This window comes from Leptodactylus fuscus, chromosome 9 (genome assembly GCF_031893055.1).
Source record: "Leptodactylus fuscus isolate aLepFus1 chromosome 9, aLepFus1.hap2, whole genome shotgun sequence".
Lineage (NCBI taxonomy): Eukaryota > Metazoa > Chordata > Amphibia > Anura > Leptodactylidae > Leptodactylus > Leptodactylus fuscus.
In genome coordinates, this window is record NC_134273.1 from 7,006,339 (window position 1) to 7,029,629 (window position 23,291).

Genomic DNA, 23,291 nt, shown 5'->3' on the forward strand with positions numbered 1-23,291 from the left:
ATATGTGTCCCTATATATATCCCTGATATTTGTCCCTATATTTGTCCCTATATATGTCCCTGATATTCGTCCCTATATTTGTCCCTATATATGTCCCTGATATTTGTCCCTATATATGTCCGATATTTGTCCCTATATATGTCCCTGATATTCGTCCCTATAATTGTCCCTATATATGTCCTGATATGTGTCCCTATATATATCCCTGATATTCGTCCCTATATTTGTCCCTATATATGTCCTGATATTTGTCCTGTGATTTTTCTGCATTAATAATCTTCAGAAATAAATAGTAAAACGTCTTCTCTTTTCGCAGACTCCAGTCAGTCGGAGAGTCCCAGCCAGCCGAGCGAGGCTGATATCAAGGACCAGCCGGAGAATGGTGAGTTCATCCACATGTGACACTAATGGGATTGGGGTTACGGCACAATATTTATGATGAACATTATATTTTTCCATATCTCACGTTGCCCCTTCCACTTTGTCTAGTTCATTCCTTATGGTGTGCATTTGCAGGTCCCAGCATGCCTTGCACTGCTGACTGTTGTGGGCATGCTCATTACCTAGACAGATAGCCATCAGGCCTGCGGGCGCGCTCTCCCTCTCCTGCAGATTGCTGACAGTTTCCGTTTGGACATCAGTTCAATTTGTCCGATTCAACGATAGCTTAACGAGCCCTGCCATGTCTGAGTATAGGTTCCTGGCCTGTAAGCGTTTGTTGTCAGCTTTTGCGTTGCAGAGTATCATCTCTTACCCGTTTGCGTTACAGTGTATCATCTCCATCCCTTTTGCGTTACAGTGTATCATCTCTTACCCTTTTGCGTTGCAGAGTATCATCTCTTCCCCTTTTGCGTTGCAGAGTATCATCTCTTCCCCTTTTGCGTTACAGTGTATCAGCTCCTTCCCCTTTTGCGTTACAGTGTATCATCTCCTCCCCTTTTGCGTTACAGTGTATCATCTCTTCCCCTTTTGCGCTACAATGTATCATCTCTTCCCCCTTTGTGTTACACCGTATCATCTCTTCCCCTAAACGCCTGCATTCTAGGGTAACGTTGTCACGAGACGTCGCTCGCAGCTCCTCGGTGTCACGCCGGAGAAGCTAATGTTTTTTTCATGTGAGATTTGTTGTCAAGCAGTTTGCAGCTTCCGTGCAAAAATGTGCTGGGTTGTGCAGAGCTGAGTGTGCGTGTGGCTATAAATCTATTGGCAGGAGCCTCTTGTGCGGGCCCCGGTCTCTTGCATGCTAATTTCTAATATTCTTCTCCCCGGTGATTTGTAAAGCAGGAGGCTGTTTACTCTGCAGATATCTCGCCTCTTGTAGTCACAGTAACATTCAGGGGTAGATTCCAAATAGGCCTGTAACGGGGATATGGCCACACCCATGAAAAGTAGAGCAACAGCGCCCACTATGGGCTGAAGGCGCCGCAGGATCTACTAATCCTTCTTGCAGATGTGATAACTGGGAAGTTTACATAAGTTGTTTCTTGGCCGAGTCTTCGCGGGGCGACATTCCAGGCCGAAGACAAATCCTTTCTATTCCTGACCGAGGCCACGACCGTTATATGTATGTAAATGTGGCTGTCATATCCATAAAGTACCTGCAGGGAAAGTAAGTGAACCCCTCAGACATGTCACTGCAGCTGAAGTCACTCTTTGTGCACAAGATCCATATAGTCAACAGTTTTACCTTGTATCCTTATACATTAGATAGATGGACCCCCCCCCCCCCATCCTCCATGCGACCTGTTACAACCTATAGAGATTATAAATAGGGGTCCCAATGCCAGGAAGAGGAGCTCAAGCAGATCAGGCCCGGCCATGTATGACATGGTCAGCGGTTCACGATGCAATACTCCATTCTCCCTATAGTGGCCGCTGCATTGCAATAACACCTGATAAGCCGGGGCCTGGAGGATAGAAACGGTGCGATCTCCAGACCTGACACTGCACTGAATATTAGTTGTGTTCATCAAACCCCTCCTTGTTTTATAATAGCCAGAGAGGAAATTGTAATTCTGCTGCTTTTCAATTGGACATTCAGTAAGGTTATCAGACACCCTCAAAGAGTAAATGTGATCTACTATTACTATACAGTGTCTGCACTGATAATATCCATAACCCAAATCACTGGAGCACAATCACTGCATACCCTAAAAACGCAGAGGATACCTATAGAGTTCAGCTCCGAAGGCTCTACAGTCCCGATTGCAGCTCTGAGGTATAATACAGAATGTAATTCAGGATCAGTAATGCAATGTATGTACACAGTAACTGTACCAGCAGAATAGTGAGCGCAGCTCTGGAGTATAATACAGGATAAGTAATGTAATGTATGTACACAGTGACTACACCAGCAGAATAGTGAGCGCAGCTCTGGAGTATAATACAGGATAAGTAATGTAATGTATGTACACAGTGATTGTACCAGCAGAATAGTGAGCGCAGCTCTGGAGTATAATACAGGATAAGTAATGTAATGTATATACACAGTGACTGTACCAGCAGAATAGTGAGCACAGCTCTGGAGTATAATACAGGATAAGTAATGTAATGTATGTACACAGTGACTACACCAGCAGAATAGTGAGCGCAGCTCTGGGGTATAATACAGGAGAAGTAATGTAATGTATATACACAGTGACTGTACCAGCAGAATAGTGAGCACAGCTCTGGAGTATAATACAGGATAAGTAATGTAATGTATGTACACAGTGACTACACCAGCAGAATAGTGAGCGCAGCTCTGGAGTATAATACAGGATAAGTAATGTAATGTATGTACACAGTGACTGTACCAGCAGAATAGTGAGCACAGCTCTGGAGTATAATACAGGATAAGTAATGTAATGTATGTACACAGTGACTGTACCAGCAGAATAGTGAGCGCAGCTCTGGAGTATAATACAGGATAAGTAATGTATGTACACAGTGACTGCACCAGCAGAATAGTGAGCGCAGCTCTGGAGTATAATACAGGATAAGTAATGTAATGTATGTACACAGTGACTGCACCAGCAGAATAGTGAGCGCAGCTCTGGAGTATAATACAGGATAAGTAATGTAATGTATGTACACAGTGACTGCACCAGCAGAATAGTGAGCGCAGCTCTGGAGTATAATACAGGATAAGTAATGTAATGTATGTACACAGTGACTGTACCAGCAGAATAGTGAGCACAGCTCTGGAGTATAATACAGGATAAGTAATGTAATGTATGTACACAGTGACTGTACCAGCAGAATAGTGAGCGCAGCTCTGGGGTATAATACAGGAGAAGTAATGTAATGTATGTACACAGTGACTGTACCAGCAGAATAGTGAGCGCAGCTCTGGAGTATAATACAGGATAAGTAATATAATGTATGTACACAGTGACTGTACCAGCAGAATAGCGAGCGCAGCTCTGGAGTATAATACAGGATAAGTAATGTAATGTATGTACACAGTGACTGCACCAGCAGAATAGTGAGCGCAGCTCTGGAGTATAATACAGGATAAGTAATGTATGTACACAGTGACTGTACTAGCAGAATAGTGAGCGCAGCTCTGGAGTATAATACAGGATGTAATTTAGTACTAATACGGTATAAGTCATGTAATTTTTGGATTCTCTGAGCTTCAGATTCCTTTATTTTCTATCATTTTTGTCCATTTCTCCAGCCTTGTTTCCCGCTGTCGGATTTTGGGGCTATTAAAGTATTTGTCATGAATTTATTACATTACTTTACATTTCGGTCCCTGATATAAGTGAATCCCGTTGCCTCCCCCCCTTCCCCCCTGTCCGCAGGTTCTGTGCTGACTAAGCGCGGTATTTTCTATGGTTAGGAGACATTTTACGGGCTCACACAATAAGGAGACTTGTAACCTGAATTTCCATTTGACCCGACGTCTCGATTATCTGAACCATCTGAGCCGTTTCTTCTAAACCAGAGAGTGAGTGAGATTAAAATCTGCAAAACTGCGGGATTTCATTTAAAGGAGCTCGGAGCTTGGCGGCCACAGAGCGCTCTTTTGTCCTCCTCAGTATTTAGCGGCAGCTCAAGGAACCGGTTTCCCAACTTTCGGCTTATAAGACTGAACTTGTAGATGCATCTCTGACATTCCTGTATTTTCTGAAGTTAACTCTGAAACTAAATCCTCTGCTCATTGCGGCCGCTCTGATCCGGATATCTTCACTCATCGCTGTGCTGACATATCAGCAGGTTAATGTATAACCCACTAATCCCACCCTGCAGGGGCCCCCAATATTGTTACTGGGAGATCTGGGGGTTCACTGTGCACCTCTAATCTATCATAGAAACCTCTGTGAATAAAGAGTATTCCCATGATCACAATGTATCAATACATCCTAATGGGGTGACAAAGGACGGCCGTTCTTGTGATCTCATTCACTGACAACAAGCAGAGATCTTTAGAATTCTGAGGAATTGACAAAATGTATCAGCGAGTTGCAGATTTTGCTACATCCGTTTCCTGTTCTAAATCTTGGAGAGTTCCAGAATTCAGGGGTTAAGTCCCGATATTCCCAGTCTTAGACCTGTTACCTGTTCTGTGCAGATACAATGTAGCAGCTCCGTCTCCGGATCGTTCATTTCAGGTCTGAAGATCGTTCTGTTCTCTTTGAACAATGGTGGCTGATTGGATTAGGATGAAGACGGCGATCTATTCCTGGCTGCTCCGACTCCGGCACGTAGGCCAGCAAAATCTCATTTTAGCTTAAATTAGTTTTTGGCTTAGAAAATCTGTTATTTGAACACCTGGCCTGGCCTCAGTATATACTTATATCCTGTACAAGCCCCGAGCCAGAACCTATAGAGTCCCCAGAGGAGGCGAAAATGGCCCAACACAATCCACTGTATCTGAGGGAAAGCATGTAACTCATAAGACAGAGGTTACATATAGTAGTATAGTAGTTATATCCATGTGTATAGGGGCAGTATTATAGTAGTTATATTCTTGTACATAGGAGGTAGTATTATAGTAGTTATATTCTTGTACATAGGAGTAGTATTATAGTAGTTATATTCTTGTACATAGGAGTAGTATTATAGTAGTTATATTCTTGTACATAGGAGTAGTATTATAGTAGTTATATTCTTGTACATAGGAGTAGTATTATAGTAGTTATATTCTTGTACATAGGAGCGGTATTATAGTAGTTATATTCTTGTACATAGGAGCAGTATTATAGTAGTTATATTCTTGTACATAGGAGTAGTATTATAGTAGTTATATTCTTGTACATAGGAGTAGTATTATAGTAGTTATATTCTTGTACATAGGAGTAATATTATAGTAGTTATATTCTTGTACATAGGAGTAGTATTATAGTAGTTATATTCTTGTACATAGGAGTAGTATTATAGTAGTTATATTCTTGTACATAGGAGTAGTATTATAGTAGTTATATTCTTGTACATAGGGGACAGTATTATAGTAGTTATATTCTTGTGCATAGGAGTAGTATTATAGTAGTTATATTCTTATACATAGGAGTAGTATTATAGTAGTTATATTCTTGTACATAGGAGGTAGTATTATAGTAGTTATATTCTTGTACATAGGAGTAGTATTATAGTAGTTATATTCTTGTACATAGGAGGTAGTATTATAGTAGTTATATTCTTATACATAGGAGTAGTATTATAGTAGTTATATTCTTGTACATAGGAGTAGTATTATAGTAGTTATATTCTTGTACATAGGAGTAGTATTATAGTAGTTATATTCTTGTACATAGGAGGTAGTATTATAGTAGTTATATTCTTATACATAGGAGTAGTATTATAGTAGTTATATTCTTGTACATAGGAGGTAGTATTATAGTAGTTATATTCTTGTACATAGGAGTAGTATTATAGTAGTTATATTCTTGTACATAGGAGTAGTATTATAGTAGTTATATTCTTGTACATAGGAGGTAGTATTATAGTAGTTATATTCTTATACATAGGAGTAGTATTATAGTAGTTATATTCTTGTACATAGGAGGTAGTATTATAGTAGTTATATTCTTATACATAGGAGTAGTATTATAGTAGTTATATTCTTGTACATAGGAGGTAGTATTATAATAGTTATATTCTTGTACATAGGAGTAGTATTATAGTAGTTATATTCTTGTACATAGGTGGTAGTATTATAGTAGTTATATTCTTGTACATAGGAGCAGTATTATAGTAGTTATATTCTTGTACATAGGAGTAGTATTATAGTAGTTATATTCTTGTACATAGGAGTAGTATTATAGTAGTTATATTCTTGTACATAGGAGTAGTATTATAGTAGTTATATTCTTGTATATAGGAGGTAGTATTATAGTAGTTATATTCTTGTACATAGGAGGCAGTATTATAGTAGTTATATTCTTGTACATAGGAGCAGTTTTATAGTAGTTATATTCTTGTACATAGGAGGTAGTATTATAGTAGTTATATTCTTGTACATAGGAGGCAGTATTATAGTAGTTATATTCTTGTACATAGGAGCAGTTTTATAGTAGTTATATTCTTGTACATAGGAGGTAGTATTATAGTAGTTATATTCTTGTACATAGGTGGTAGTATTATAGTAGTTATATTCTTGTACATAGGAGTAGTATTATAGTAGTTATATTCTTGTACATAGGAGCAGTATTATAGTAGTTATATTCTTGTACATAGGAGGCAGTATTATAGTAGTTATATTCTTGTACATAGGAGCAGTTTTATAGCAGTTATATTCTTGTACATAGGAGGTAGTATTATAGTAGTTATATTCTTGTACATAGGTGGTAGTATTATAGTAGTTATATTCTTGTACATAGGAGTATCATCATTATTATTATTATTATTATTATTATTATTATATTCTTGTACTTATAGGTTTTATTATAATATATTCTTGTAGGGGCAGTTATTTCAATTTTAGTACTAAAGCTTTTCTTTAAAGGGATCCTATAATTCAATCACTTTTTTTTTTCTAACTAACATGTCAGAATAGCCTTAAGAAAGGCTATTCGTCTCCTTTCTTTCGTTGTCTTCTCTGCGCCGCCGTTCGCCTAAAATCCTGTTTTTTCTTGGTATGTAAATGAGTTCTTTCGCAGCACAGGGGGCCGGTCCCCAGCGCTCAAACAGCACTGAGGGGGCTCTGGAGCGAGGTCTTCACCGCGTCTTCTTCTGGTGGTGGCTTGTAACTGCTAGGCCTCGGGCCTAGGGCAAGCCGACTGTGCATGCTCGTGGCCACAAGAAAAATGGACGCTGGCATAGTATTGTAAGTGGCCATTTTCTCGTGGCCGGTGGGCATGTGCAGTCAGCTTGCCCTAGGCTTGAGGCCTAGAAGTTACAAGCCGCCACCAGAAGAAGACCCGGTGAAGACCTCGCTGCAGAAGAAGAGGAGGTGGCGCTGGAGAGAGTTCTCTCGTAGCATTGGGGCCACCCTCAGTGCTGTTTGAGCGCTGGGGACCGCCCCCAGTGCTGTGAAAGAACTCATTTACATACCAAGGAAAAACGGGATTTTAGGCGAACAGCGGCGCAGAAAAGACAACGAAAGGTAGGAGACGAATAGCCTTTCTTAAGGCTATTCCGACATGTTAGAAAAAAAAGTGATTGAATGATAGGATCCCTTTAAGTATATTCTGTATATTTTTCAGTGTCTTTCTCCTGTGTAATCTATGAGTGATTATTGTTGTATGTTGAGGTTTGGATTGATCTTCTTGTTGTTCTTGACCTTCTCCTTATTATTATGGTACATTGGGTCGGTGACATATGTTGGGGCCTCTTTAGCTTATCCTGGATGTTACATTGTATCGTCTCCTCCTCTCTGTATTGTAGACGCTGTTCTCAGCTCCTCTCTGATCGCTTTCCTCTCTGCATTACCTCTGTTAATGTACAGGCACATTTCCTAAAGTTTAAGTGGTGATGCGGCACAATGTGTATTATTAAATACGTTGGTGTATGAAGAAAAAAAAAAAAAAAAAGATGTCTTCAATCTTGTTTAATGACCCTGGCGCCGGCTGCTGTTCACTTCTTCTCAGCGTTTCTCTGCCAAAGTGACTCGCCGCCATGCACTCCCAGTCCGTTGCTGTACTTTGCATTGTAGTATTCGGTATGGCAGGAGATCCGTCTCTTATTACACTTTGTGTTTTACCTTGCTGGACAAATCTCACCACAAGTATTCATCGTATCATCCCAACCCCCACAGGGAACATGCAGACAGAACTAGACGCGTGCTGTTTTGTAGCCCCCATGAGCACAAGGTGGATGTTTTTTGGGTACATGTAAAGGTCCAAGAAAAAAATCACCATGAATGTAATCTTTTGTCCTCAATTTCCACCAAAGCAGCCGGAGAGTTTGATCGCGGCCTCAGGCACCTATGGATATTACTGGTGCACATATGCGATCACATGACTAGTGTCTGATATTGTACAAATTCAGCCAGATAGCATTTATCACCCAGCTTTCCCAGAGCTTGGCGGCCAATCTTGCGGAGGTATCGTAGCAGAACTAGGTTGGATGTCAGGACAATGGTAAACCATTGGATATATAATGGTGGCCATATTGGTTTGTCGCCCAGGAAGTCAGTGTAGGGGTTAATTTTTCAATACATTGGGTGCACTGGCTGGGTAAGAGTTAATCCTCCCCCATCCCGGAGGTAACCTCACGCCCTTGCTGATGGCCGCTGCCGGTATCCAGAGGAGAGGTCTGGTCAGTAGACCCTTTAGCTGGTGGAGCCTGGTAATGGAGGTGGAGGCGCTGCAGACACCTGCTGCTGAGTGCAGCCATCGCGCGCCCTCCGCGGCCGGAGACATCATTTAGATGCACTTGTGGTCGGAGCCGTTAATGCACAGATCAGCTCTTAGCAGACCCCTGGACAGACAGTTCACTCGTCAGCATAGTTTTACATAGTTAGCAGGGTCTTGTCGGGAATCATGGCGGGGCTGAGAATTCAGGAACATTAACTGGCAGCCGCAGAGAATTCTTGTCAGTGATGCAGCCGGCAAGAGGGCGAGACCGCAGCGGACCCCTGACCCCCCCCAGCTGGGAGACCACAGGGCCTCGAGGTCATACAGAGTGACATACATTGCATGTACAGAGAGGGGAGGTGGGAAATATTTACAATTCTTGTAGGGGGGCTATAAAGAAACCGCATAGTATATAGCGGAGACCGCAGCAAGGGACGTGACCATCAGGGGACAGTGCGGTGGCCATTGACTCACGTTATTGTTGAATCCCCCCAAAGCCCCCCCATAGTGAATAACAAAATATCCTAACTAGAGATGAGCGAACACTAAAATGTTCGAGGTTCGAAATTCGATTCGAACAGCCGCTCAATGTTCGTGTGTTCGAACGGGTTTCGAACCCCATTATAGTCTATGGGGAACAGATACTCGTTAAGGGGGAAACCCAAATCCGTGTCTGGAGGGTCACCAAGTCCACTATGACACCCCAGGAAATGATGCCAACACCTCTGGAATGACACTGGGACAGCAGGGGAAGCATGTCTGGGGGCATCTAACACACCAAAGACCCTCTATTACCCCAACATCACAGCCTAACAACTACACACTTTACACACGCAATACCACCTCTCTGACAGTAGGAAAACACCTTGAAACATGTGTATTTGGCACTTGCAGTGAGGAGAGCTTGTCACCAGCAGTGAATTTGGCCCTTGTAGTAAGTTGAGGTTGGCACCAACATTTGTTTTGAAAATCAGGGTGGATTGAGCCTCTAACCAGCAGAGTTTGGGCAAATTCATGGTGGAGGGAGCCTCTAAAAACCCCAGTTTGGACCAATTCATGGTGGAGGGAGCCTCTAACCAGCCCAGTTTGGGCAAATTCATGGTGGAGGGAGCCTCTAAAAAACCCAGTTTGGACCAATTCATGGTGGAGGGAGCCTCTAACCAGCCCAGTTTGGGCAAATTCATGGTGGAGGGAGCCTCTAACCAGCCCAGTTTGGACCAATTAATGGTGGAGGGAGCCTCTAACCAGCCCAGTTTGGACCAATTAATGGTGGAGGGAGCCTCTAACCACCCCAGTTTGGACCAATTCATGGTGGAGGGAGCCTCTAAACAGCCCAGTTTGGGCAAATTCATGGTGGAGGGAGCCTCTAAAAAACCCAGTTTGGACCAATTCATGGTGGAGGGAGCCTCTAACCAGCCCAGTTTGGACCAATTAATGGTGGAGGGAGCCTCTAAACAGCCAAGTTTGGACCAATTCATGGTGGAGGGAGCCTCTAAAAACCCCAGTTTGGACCAATTCATGGTGGAGGGAGCCTCTAACCAGCCCAGTTTGGGCAAATTCATGGTGGAGGGAGCCTCTAAACAGCCCAGTTTGGGCAAATTCATGGTGGAGGGAGCCTCTAACCAGCCCAGTTTGGACCAATTAATGGTGGAGGGAGCCTCTAACCAGCCCAGTTTGGACCAATTAATGGTGGAGGGAGCCTCTAACCACCCCAGTTTGGACCAATTCATGGTGGAGGGAGCCTCTAAACAGCCCAGTTTGGGCAAATTCATGGTGGAGGGAGCCTCTAAAAAACCCAGTTTGGACCAATTCATGGTGGAGGGAGCCTCTAACCAGCCCAGTTTGGACCAATTAATGGTGGAGGGAGCCTCTAAACAGCCAAGTTTGGACCAATTCATGGTGGAGGGAGCCTCTAAAAACCCCAGTTTGGACCAATTCATGGTGGAGGGAGCCTCTAACCAGCCCAGTTTGGGCAAATTCATGGTGGAGGGAGCCTCTAAACAGCCCAGTTTGGGCAAATTCATGGTGGAGGGAGCCTCTAACCAGCCCAGTTTGGACCAATTAATGGTGGAGGGAGCCTCTAACCAGCCCAGTTTGGACCAATTAATGGTGGAGGGAGCCTCTAACCAGCCCAGTTTGGACCAATTAATGGTGGAGGGAGCCTCTAACCACCCCAGTTTGGACCAATTCATGGTGGAGGGAGCCTCTAACCAGCCCAGTTTGGACCAATTCATGGTGGAGGGAGCCTCTAAAAAACCCAGTTTGGACCAATTCATGGTGGAGGGAGCCTCTAAACAGCCCAGTTTGGGCAAATTCATGGTGGAGGGAGCCTCTAAAAAACCCAGTTTGGACCAATTCATGGTGGAGGGAGCCTCTAACCAGCCCAGTTTGGACCAATTAATGGTGGAGGGAGCCTCTAAACAGCCAAGTTTGGACCAATTCATGGTGGAGGGAGCCTCTAAAAACCCCAGTTTGGACCAATTCATGGTGGAGGGAGCCTCTAACCAGCCCAGTTTGGACCAATTAATGGTGGAGGGAGCCTCTAACCACCCCAGTTTGGACCAATTCATGGTGGAGGGAGCCTCTAAACAGCCCAGTTTGGGCAAATTCATGGTGGAGGGAGCCTCTAAAAAACCCAGTTTGGACCAATTCATGGTGGAGGGAGCCTCTAACCAGCCCAGTTTGGACCAATTAATGGTGGAGGGAGCCTCTAAACAGCCAAGTTTGGACCAATTCATGGTGGAGGGAGCCTCTAAAAACCCCAGTTTGGACCAATTCATGGTGGAGGGAGCCTCTAACCAGCCCATTTTGGACCAATTAATGGTGGAGGGAGCCTCTAACCAGCCCAGTTTGGACCAATTAATGGTGGAGGGAGCCTCTAACCACCCCAGTTTGGACCAATTCATGGTGGAGGGAGCCTCTAAACAGCCCAGTTTGGGCAAATTCATGGTGGATGGAGCCTCTAAAAAACCCAGTTTGGACCAATTCATGGTGGAGGGAGCCTCTAACCAGCCCAGTTTGGACCAATTAATGGTGGAGGGAGCCTCTAAACAGCCAAGTTTGGACCAATTCATGGTGGAGGGAGCCTCTAAAAACCCCAGTTTGGACCAATTCATGGTGGAGGGAGCCTCTAACCAGCCCAGTTTGGGCAAATTCATGGTGGAGGGAGCCTCTAAACAGCCCAGTTTGGGCAAATTCATGGTGGAGGGAGCCTCTAACCAGCCCAGTTTGGACCAATTAATGGTGGAGGGAGCCTCTAACCAGCCCAGTTTGGACCAATTCATGGTGGAGGGAGCCTCTAACCAGCCCAGTTTGGACCAATTAATGGTGGAGGGAGCCTCTAACCACCCCAGTTTGGACCAATTCATGGTGGAGGGAGCCTCTAACCAGCCCAGTTTGGACCAATTCATGGTGGAGGGAGCCTCTAAAAAACCCAGTTTGGACCAATTCATGGTGGAGGGAGCCTCTAAACAGCCCAGTTTGGGCAAATTCATGGTGGAGGGAGCCTCTAAAAAACCCAGTTTGGACCAATTCATGGTGGAGGGAGCCTCTAACCAGCCCAGTTTGGACCAATTAATGGTGGAGGGAGCCTCTAAACAGCCAAGTTTGGACCAATTCATGGTGGAGGGAGCCTCTAAAAACCCCAGTTTGGACCAATTCATGGTGGAGGGAGCCTCTAACCAGCCCAGTTTGGACCAATTAATGGTGGAGGGAGCCTCTAACCAGCCCAGTTTGGACCAATTAATGGTGGAGGGAGCCTCTAACCACCCCAGTTTGGACCAATTCATGGTGGAGGGAGCCTCTAAACAGCCAAGTTTGGACCAATTCATGGTGAAGGGAGCCTCTAAAAACCCGTTTGGACCAATTCATGGTGGAGGGAGCCTCTAACCAGCCCAGTTTGGGCAAATTCATGGTGGAGGGAGCCTCTAAACAGCCAAGTTTGGGCAAATTCATGGTGGAGGGAGCCTCTAACCAGCCCAGTTTGGACCAATTAATGGTGGAGGGAGCCTCTAACCAGCCCAGTTTGGACCAATTAATGGTGGAGGGAGCCTCTAACCACCCCAGTTTGGACCAATTCATGGTGGAGGGAGCCTCTAAACAGCCAAGTTTGGACCAATTCATGGTGGAGGGAGCCTCTAAAAACCCCAGTTTGGACCAATTCATGGTGGAGGGAGCCTCTAACCAGCCCAGTTTGGACCAATTAATGGTGGAGGGAGCCTCTAAACAGCCAAGTTTTGGGAAATTCATGGTGGAGGGAGCCTCTAACCAGCCCAGTTTGGACCAATTCATGGTGGAGGGAGCCTCTAAACAGCCCAGTTTGGGCAAATTCATGGTGGAGGGAGCCTCTAAAAAACCCAGTTTGGACCAATTCATGGTGGAGGGAGCCTCTAACCAGCCCAGTTTGGACCAATTAATGGTGGAGGGAGCCTCTAACCAGCCCAGTTTGGACCAATTAATGGTGGAGGGAGCCTCTAACCACCCCAGTTTGGACCAATTCATGGTGGAGGGAGCCTCTAAAAACCCCAGTTTGGACCAATTCATGGTGGAGGGAGCCTCTAACCAGCCCAGTTTGGACCAATTCATGGTGGAGGGAGCCTCTAAAAAACCCAGTTTGGACCAATTCATGGTGGAGGGAGCCTCTAAACAGCCCAGTTTGGGCAAATTCATGGTGGAGGGAGCCTCTAAAAACCCCAGTTTGGACCAATTCATGGTGAAGGGAGCCTCTAAAAACCCGTTTGGACCAATTCATGGTGGAGGGAGCCTCTAACCAGCCCAGTTTGGGCAAATTCATGGTGGAGGGAGCCTCTAAACAGCCCAGTTTGGGCAAATTCATGGTGGAGGGAGCCTCTAACCAGCCCAGTTTGGACCAATTAATGGTGGAGGGAGCCTCTAACCAGCCCAGTTTGGACCAATTAATGGTGGAGGGAGCCTCTAACCACCCCAGTTTGGACCAATTCATGGTGGAGGGAGCCTCTAAACAGCCAAGTTTGGACCAATTCATGGTGGAGGGAGCCTCTAAAAACCCCAGTTTGGACCAATTCATGGTGGAGGGAGCCTCTAACCAGCCCAGTTTGGACCAATTAATGGTGGAGGGAGCCTCTAAACAGCCAAGTTTTGGGAAATTCATGGTGGAGGGAGCCTCTAACCAGCCCAGTTTGGACCAATTCATGGTGGAGGGAGCCTCTAAACAGCCCAGTTTGGGCAAATTCATGGTGGAGGGAGCCTCTAAAAAACCCAGTTTGGACCAATTCATGGTGGAGGGAGCCTCTAACCAGCCCAGTTTGGACCAATTCATGGTGGAGGGAGCCTCTAACCAGCCCAGTTTGGACCAATTAATGGTGGAGGGAGCCTCTAACCACCCCAGTTTGGACCAATTCATGGTGGAGGGAGCCTCTAAACAGCCAAGTTTGGACCAATTCATGGTGGAGGGAGCCTCTAAAAACCCCAGTTTGGACCAATTCATGGTGGAGGGAGCCTCTAACCAGCCCAGTTTGGGCAAATTCATGGTGGAGGGAGCCTCTAAACAGCCCAGTTTGGGCAAATTCATGGTGGAGGGAGCCTCTAAAAAACCCAGTTTGGACCAATTCATGGTGGAGGGAGCCTCTAACCAGCCCAGTTTGGACCAATTAATGGTGGAGGGAGCCTCTAAACAGCCAAGTTTGGACCAATTCATGGTGGAGGGAGCCTCTAAAAACCCCAGTTTGGACCAATTCATGGTGGAGGGAGCCTCTAACCAGCCCAGTTTGGGCAAATTCATGGTGGAGGGAGCCTCTAAACAGCCCAGTTTGGGCAAATTCATGGTGGAGGGAGCCTCTAACCAGCCCAGTTTGGACCAATTAATGGTGGAGGGAGCCTCTAACCAGCCCAGTTTGGACCAATTAATGGTGGAGGGAGCCTCTAACCAGCCCAGTTTGGACCAATTAATGGTGGAGGGAGCCTCTAACCACCCCAGTTTGGATCAATTCATGGTGGAGGGAGCCTCTAACCAGCCCAGTTTGGACCAATTCATGGTGGAGGGAGCCTCTAAAAAACCCAGTTTGGACCAATTCATGGTGGAGGGAGCCTCTAAACAGCCCAGTTTGGGCAAATTCATGGTGGAGGGAGCCTCTAAACAGCCCAGTTTGGGCAAATTCATGGTGGAGGGAGCCTCTAACCAGCCCAGTTTGGGCAAATTCATGGTGGAGGGAGCCTCTAACCAGCCCAGTTTGGACCAATTAATGGTGGAGGGAGCCTCTAACCAGCCCAGTTTGGACCAATTCATGGTGGAGGGAGCCTCTAAACAGCCCAGTTTTGGCAAATTCATGGTGGAAGGAGCCTCTAACCAGCAGAGTTGTGGGAAAGCAGGGTGGAGGGAGCCTCTAACCAGCAGAGTTGGTGGAAATCAGGGTGGAGGGAGCCTCTAACCAGCAGAGTTGGGGGAAATCATGTTGGAGGGAGCCTAGTATTAGCAGAATTGTGCAACGCTTATGGTGGATGAGTATGAGGATGCGGAGGAATTGGAGAGGTTGAGTACAGACATGGAGTTTCATGTTGGGGTGCTTTACACAGGTGGGCACAAAAATGAAGGCTCTATCCAGTGGTGGTTCATTTTTATCAAAGTGAGCCGGTCGGCACTCTCAGCTGACAGACGGGTGCGCTTGTCAGTGATGATGCCACCGGCTGCACTGAACACCCTCTCAGATAGGACGCTGGCGGCAGGACAGGACAGCACCTCCAAGGCATATAGGGCAAGTTCAAGCCACAGGTCCAACTTCGACACCCAATACGTGTAGGGCGCAGAGGGGTCGGAGAGGACAGGGCTGTGGTCGGAAAGGTATTCCCGCAACATGCGCCTATACTTCTCACGCCTGGTGACACTAGGACCCTCCGTGGCGGCACTTTGGCGAGGGGGTGCCATCAAGGTGTCCCAGACCTTAGACAGTGTGCCCCTCGTTTGTGTGGACCGGTGAGAACTTGGTTGCCTACTGGAGGAACTGCCCTCCCTGCCGCCAACGTCACATGCTGGAAACATCTCCATCATATTCTGCACCAATTGCCTGTGGCAAGCATTGATGCGATTGGCCCTCCCCTCTACCGGAATAAAAGACGAGATGTTGTTTTTATACCGGGGGTCAAGGATAGCAAAGATCCAGTACTGGTTGTCCTCCATGATTTTGACAATACGCTTGTCGGTTGTAAAGCACCCCAACATGAACTCAGCCATGTCTGCCACAGTGTTAGTTGGCATGACTCCTCTGGCCCCACCGGAAAGTTCAATCTCCATTTCCTCCTCATCCTCCATGTCTACCCATCCGCGCTGCAACAATGGGACGATTCGAAGTTGCCCGGAAGCCTCCTGTATCACCATCACATCATCGGACAACTCTTCTTCCTCCTCCTCCTCCTCCTCCTCCTCCTCCATTAAACGCAGTGAAGCGGACAGATGTGTGGACCTACTCTCCAGCTGTGACGGATCGGATGCTATCCCTAACTCCTCTGTGTGATCTGAGTTATCCCTGATGTCAATCAGGGATTCTCTCAGAACACACAAGAGCGGGATTGTAAGGCTCACCATCGCATCCTCAGAGCTCACCCTCCTTGTGGACTCCTCAAAGACCCGTAGGATGTCACAAAGGTCTCTCATCCATGGCCACTCATGGATGTGAAACTGAGGCAGCTGACTTTGTGGCACCCTAGGGTTTTGTAGCTGGTATTCCATCAAAGGTCTCTGCTGCTCAACCACTCTATTCAACATCTGAAACGTTGAGTTCCAGCGTGTGGGGACGTCGCACAAAAGCCGGTGTTGTGGCACATGCAGGCGTTGCTGGAGAGATTTTAAGCTAGCAGCGGCTACTGTCGACTTGCGAAAGTGGGCGCACATGCGCCGCACTTTCACCAGTAGCTCTGGAACATTGGGGTAGCTCTTTAGGAAACGTTGCACCACTAGGTTGAAGACGTGGGCCAGGCATGGAACATGTTGGAGTCCGGCAAGCTCCAGAGCTGCTACCAGGTTCCGGCCGTTATCACAAACGACCATGCCTGGGCCCAGGTGCAGCGGCTCAAACCATATTGCCGTCTCATCGAGGAGGGCATCCCTCACCTCGGAGGCAGTGTGCTGTCTGTCCCCCAAGCTGATCAGCTTCAGCACAGCCTGCTGACGTCTACCAACGCCAGTGCTGCAACGTTTCCAACTCGTAGCTGGGGTCAATCTAACAGCGGAGGAGGCGGTGGCGGAGGAGGAGGCGGTGGCGGAGGAGGAGGCGGTAGAGGAGGAGGAGGAGGGGGGTGTTCTTCTCGTGTCCCTGCCAGGAATGTTAGGCGGGGAGACGAGGTACACCGGGCCAGTTTGGGAAGCAGTCCCAGCCTCAACTACATTCACCCAGTGTGCCGTCAGTGAAATGTAGCGTCCCTGTCCGCATGCACTTGTCCACGCGTCGGTGGTCAAGTGGACCTTTGTGCAAAGCGCGGAACTAAGGGCCCGCCTGATGTTGAGTGACACGTGCTGGTGCAAGGCGGGGACGGCACACCGGGAGAAGTAGTGACGGCTAGGGACGGCATAGCGAGGTGCCGCAGTTGCCATCAGGTCCAGGAAGGCGGGAGTTTCAACAAGCCGGAACGCCAACATCTCCTGGGCCAGCAGTTTAGCGATGTTGGCGTTCAAGGCTTGCGCGTGTGGGTGGTTAGCAGTGTATTTCTGCCGCCGCTCCAATGTCTGAGAGATGGTGGGTTGTTGTAAAGAAACGCCTGATGGTGCCTTTGATGGTGCAGGAGAAGGAGATAAGACAGGACCAGGGGAGGATGAGGTAGAAGTCAACAAAGTGGCGGAGGCAGATGAAGTGGTGTCCTGGCTCGTCCTCTGGAGTGCATCGCCAGCACAGTCAGCAGTGGCAGTGGCAGAGGCAGAGGCAGTGGCAGAGGCAGTGGCAGTGGCGTGAACGGCAGGCGGCCTTTGTCCTGCCGTTGCTGCCTGCCACTGATTCCAGTGCTTGGATTCCAAATGACGGCGCATTGAAGTGGTGGACAGGTTGCTCTTCTCAGAGCCCCTAATCAATTTCGAGAGGCAAATTGTGCAGACAACACTATATCTGTCCTCGGCGCATTCCTTGAAAAAACTCCACACCTTCGAGAAACGTGCCCTCGAGGTGGGAGTTTTTCGGGGCTGGGTACGAACTGGAACATCTTGGGAGATTCCGGGTGTGGCCTGGCTTCGCCTAAGCTGCTGACCTCTGCCTCTGCCTCTAGCTACCCTTTTTGGTGCTGCACCTGCCTCAACATCCACACTACTTTCCCCGCTTGACATCCCCCCTGTCCAGGTCGGGTCAGTGTCCTCATCATCCACCACTTCCTCTTCCAACTCCTGTCTCATCTCCTCCTCCCGCACAATGCGCCGGTCAACTGGATGCCCTGACGGCAACTGCGTCACATCATCGTCGATGAGGGTGGGTTGCTGGTCATCCACCACCAAATCGAACGGAGATGGAGGAGACTCTAGTGTTTGAGCATCTGGACACAGATGCTCCTCTGTTAGGTTCGTGGAATCGTGACGTGGAGAGGCAGGTTGAGGGACAATGAAAGGAGCGGAGAACAGCTCTGGGGAGCAGGGACAGTTTGGGTTATTGTTCTGTAAAGCTTCGGAATTTTGGGAGGAAGGAAGACAAGACTGTTGGGTAATAGGAGGAGAGGAGGCAGAGTCTGACTGGCTGCTGGACAATGTGCTGTAAGCGTTCTCTGACAGCCATTGCAAGACCTGTTCCTGGTTCTCGGGCCTACTAAGGTTTGTACCCTGCAGTTTAGTTAATGTGGCAAGCAACCCTGGCACTGTGGAGTGGCGCAATGCTTGCTGCCCCACAGGAGTAGGCACGGGACGCCCTGTGGCTTCACTGCTACCTTGCTCCCCAGAACCATTCCCCCGACCTCGCCCACGGCCTCGTCCACGTCCCTTTCCGGGAGCCTTGCGCATTTTGAATTCCTAGTTAGAAATTGGCACTGTATACCAGTAGTAAAAATTGTGGGTGCACGTAACCCCAATATATTCTTTGAATTCCCAGTCAGACACTGGCACTATATGGCAGTAGCAAGAAATGAGGGTATTTGTATTCCCAATATACTCTTTAAATTCCCAGTCAGACAATGGCACTGTATACCAGTAGTAAAAATTGTGGGTGCACGTAACCCCAATATATTCTTTGAATTCCCAGTCAGAAACTGGCACTATATGGCAGTAGCAAGAAATGAGGGTATTTGTATTCCCAATATACTCTTTGAATTCCCAGTCAGACAATGGCACTGTATACCAGTAGTAAAAATTGTGGGTGCACGTAACCCCAATATATTCTTTGAATTACCAGTCAGAAACTGGCACTATATGGCAGTAGCAAGAAATGAGGGTATTTATAACCCCAATATATTCTTTGAATTCCCAGTCAGACAATGGCACTGTATACCAGTAGTAAAAATTGTGGGTGCACGTAACCCCAATATATTCTTTGAATTCCCAGTCAGAAACTGGCACTATATGGCAGTAGCAAGAAATGAGGGTATTTATAACCCCAATATATTCTTTGAATTCCCAGTCAGACAATGGCACTGTATACCAGTAGTAAAAATTGTGGGTGCACGTAACCCCAATATATTCTTTGAATTCCCAGTCAGAAACTGGCACTATATGGCAGTAGCAAGAAATGAGGGTATTTATAACCCCAATATATTCTTTGAATTCCCAGTCAGACAATGGCACTGTATACCAGTAGTAAAAATTGTGGGTGCACGTAACCCCAATATATTCTTTGAATTCCCAGTCAGAAACTGGCACTATATGGCAGTAGCAAGAAATGAGGGTATTTATAACCCCAATATATTCTTTGAATTCCCAGTCAGACAATGGCACTGTATACCAGTAGTAAAAATTGTGGGTGCACGTAACCCCAATATATTCTTTGAATTACCAGTCAGAAACTGGCACTATATGGCAGTAGCAAGAAATGAGGGTATTTATAACCCCAATATATTCTTTGAATTCCCAGTCAGACAATGGCACTGTATACCAGTAGTAAAAATTGTGGGTGCACGTAACCCCAATATATTCTTTGAATTCCCAGTCAGAAACTGGCACTATATGGCAGTAGCAAGAAATGAGGGTATTTGTATTCCCAATATACTCTTTGAATTCCCAGTCAGACAATGGCACTGTATACCAGTAGTAAAAATTGTGGGTGCACGTAACCCCAATATATTCTTTGAATTACCAGTCAGAAACTGGCACTATATGGCAGTAGCAAGAAATGAGGGTATTTATAACCCCAATATATTCTTTGAATTCCCAGTCAGACAATGGCACTGTATACCAGTAGTAAAAATTGTGGGTGCACGTAACCCCAATATATTCTTTGAATTCCCAGTCAGACACTGGCACTATATGGCAGTAGCAAGAAATGAGGGTATTTGTATTCCCAATATATTCTTTGAATTCCCAGTCAGACAATGGCACTGTATACCAGTAGTAAAAATTGTGGGTGCACGTAACCCCAATATATTCTTTGAATTACCAGTCAGACACTGGCACTATATGGCAGTAGCAAGAAATGAGGGTATTTGTATTCCCAATATATTCTTTGAATTCCCAGTCAGACAATGGCACTGTATACCAGTAGTAAAAATTGTGGGTGTATATAGCCCCAATTCTATTGCTAGGGGACTTGCAGGGTATTTCTGGGGTGAAGGTGGGGGGGCACACCGTTGGAACGGGTATCGGGGTATATATCGGGTATACGGGAATACACTGACAGTGTATTCCATTCAGGATCCTGGGAAAGCTGGGTTGCGGCGATTGAGCCCGTCAGTGCCACGTTACACTGACAAGCTTCTCCCTGGAATTTAGCTCTTACAAGAGCTGTTGGTTGTCTTCTCCTTCCTATCCTAGCCTGTCCCTGCCTACCCAGAATCTAAGCCCTAGCTAGCTGGACGGAAACCTCCGTCCTCGGTGAATTGCAAGCTCAGAATGACGCGAACCTGGGCGGCGCTGTTCTTTTAAATTAGAGGTCACATGTTTTCGGCAGCCAATGGGTTTTGCCTACTTTTTTCAACGTCACCGGTGTCGTAGTTCCTGTCCCACCTACCCTGCGCTGTTATTGGAGCAAAAAAGGCGCCAGGGAAGGTGGGAGGGGAATCGAGTAATGGCGCACTTTACCACGCGGTGTTCGATTCGATTCGAACATGCCGAACAGCCTAATATCCGATCGAACATGAGTTCGATAGAACACTGTTCGCTCATCTCTAATCCTAACCATGAGTCTGGTCCCAGCATGGACTCCACACCTTGGGGCCCCGCCATTCCTAGTTACACCAATGTGAAGGAGATGGATGTGTACTTCCAACGGTCCATGGTAGGTAGGTGTTGAAGCAAGATCTAGCGATCAATGGCCAGTAGGTGAAGGAGCAAGATCTGGCAGTCCATGGCCAGTAAGTGGAAGAGCAAGATCTGGCAGTTGATGGCCAGTGGGTGGAGGAGCAAAATCTGGCGGTCCATGGCCAATAGGTGAAGGAGCAAGATCTGGCGGTACATGGCCAGTGGGTGGAGGAGCAAGATCTGGCGATCAATGGCCAGTAGATGGAGGAGTAAGATCTGGTGATCAATGGCCAGTAAGTGGAGGAGCAAGATCTGGCGATCTATTGCCAGTAGGTGAAGGAGCAAGATCTGGCGGTTGATGGCCAGTGGGTGGAGGAGCAAGATCTGGCAGTTGATGGCCAGTGGGTGGAGGAGCAGATCTGGCGGTTGATGGCCAGTAGGTGAAGGAGCAAGATCTGGCGGTCCATGGCCAATAGGTGAAGGCGCAAGATCTGGCGGTACATGGCCAGTGGGTGAAGGAGCAAGATCTGGAGATCCATGGCCAGTAGGTGAAGGAGCAAGATCTGGAGATCCATGGCCAGTAGGTGAAGGAGCAAGATCTGGTGGTCCATGACTGGTAGGTGATGGAGCAAGATCTGGTGGTCCATGGCCAGTAGGCGAAGGAACAAGACACGTCCTTCTGGTCCTCCATGGTGGGTAAATGAAATCCCACACTAGTGGTCCACAGCAGGTGGGTGAAGGAGTAAGCCGAATCCTTCTGTTGTTCTATGGCCTGTAGATAAAGGAAAACTAATGAAAATGTCAATAGCATTAAAACGTTTCAGAACTTTCCAATAAAGACATCATTCAGGATTTAGAAATGGCGCCGAGTAAGTTGCAATACCCCATACAATGTATAGACAAGGGCAAAGCTATTTTGGGGGACAAAGCCGTCATATTCAACAGCTTTACTGACATTATACCTATTAACCCTGTCTATATAAGTAAGTGCCCCCCTTGTTACACCGGCCTGGAGACTTGTCAGCGAGGTGACTATAATTTCTGATTATTTCCGGTGTCTGGAATCTCTGCTATATATACATTATACTCATACATATGGCAGGGCCATCTTTCGGATCATGTTCGGGGTTGTCACATTGTATATTATTTTGACTCCCCATCTCTGACAGGTGGTCGCTGACTGGCCGCTGAGCTCTGAAGCTTCGGACTTATTGCCAGGGAGAATGCAGAAGTGATTTAACCTATAAGCCTCTCATTAAGTGTGTATGGCGTAACCTGAGCCGCCGGGTGATATAAGGTCACGTCTAATCACTCGCTCTATAGAATCTAGAAGTGATCGCGTTTCAGCCTGGCTAATATTTGTATGGGGGGGCAATGTAAACAGTGTGGATATGAACACTGGATATAAGTGATGTATCTATATGGATGTGACTAGAATGCTACATGGTGCTTTAGGGTGCAGGGCAGCCTCCTGGCATTGGGCATACTCTGCATACAATCTGGAACCCGTCATCCGCAATGTCTACAACCCAATCTAGATTTATTATTATTATTATTATTATTATTATTATTATTATTATTATTATTATTGTTTATTTATATAGCACCATTAATTCCATGGTGCTTTACATTTGGGGGTTACATACAATACACAGAATATACAGGTACATATCATACTAACAGTGATCGGCTGGCACAGTGGGGTAGAGGGCCCTGCCCGCGAGGGCTTACAATCTAGATTTACTGCTCAGCTGTTCGGGGATGTTCTGTATGTTTGTCTTTGTAGAATAGAATGACCCCCACGTGTGCCGAGCCCCAGCTGTCCCGAGGTCACCTGTTTAGGAAGATCTGATTGGTCAGGAATCTCGGACAGGTGCTTCATGGTGCATTGGGGTAACAATGGATTTTAGCTCATTTCTTATGGACTTGATAATGAACAAGAACATATAATGTGCAGCGATATAACATTCTAAAGTTAGGCTTTATTAAAGGGGTTTCGATGTATGCAAATCAGTCCCAATCCCAGGACCCCTGTATGGGGCACAAACACCTTAAAAGTTGAGCCACAGAGGGATTTTCTCTGACTAAGAGCCTCAATACATAACATATATAATGTATCCAGTAACAATCTGCGGTCTGATATTATTATATGCGGGTCTGAATAACCCACTTTTATCACAATGCGTAAACCACTCTGTTTAGTTCATATAAAATAGTCTAGACTGGATACAATGTAACAACCC

The 23,291-nt window shown here is 46.5% G+C and overlaps 1 protein-coding gene across 17 annotated transcripts in view; it reads left to right on the top strand.

The window, feature by feature from the left end:
• Nucleotides 1–23,291, top strand: part of NFIA (nuclear factor I A) — a 338,101-nt gene that overhangs the window by 224,667 nt on the left and 90,143 nt on the right. For all 17 annotated transcript variants that reach the window (XM_075287768.1, XM_075287770.1, XM_075287775.1 and 14 more), the window contains exon 3: nucleotides 317–382. In XM_075287768.1, coding sequence (XP_075143869.1) covers nucleotides 317–382 — 66 coding nt within the window. The remainder of the gene's footprint in view (nucleotides 1–316; nucleotides 383–23,291) is intronic.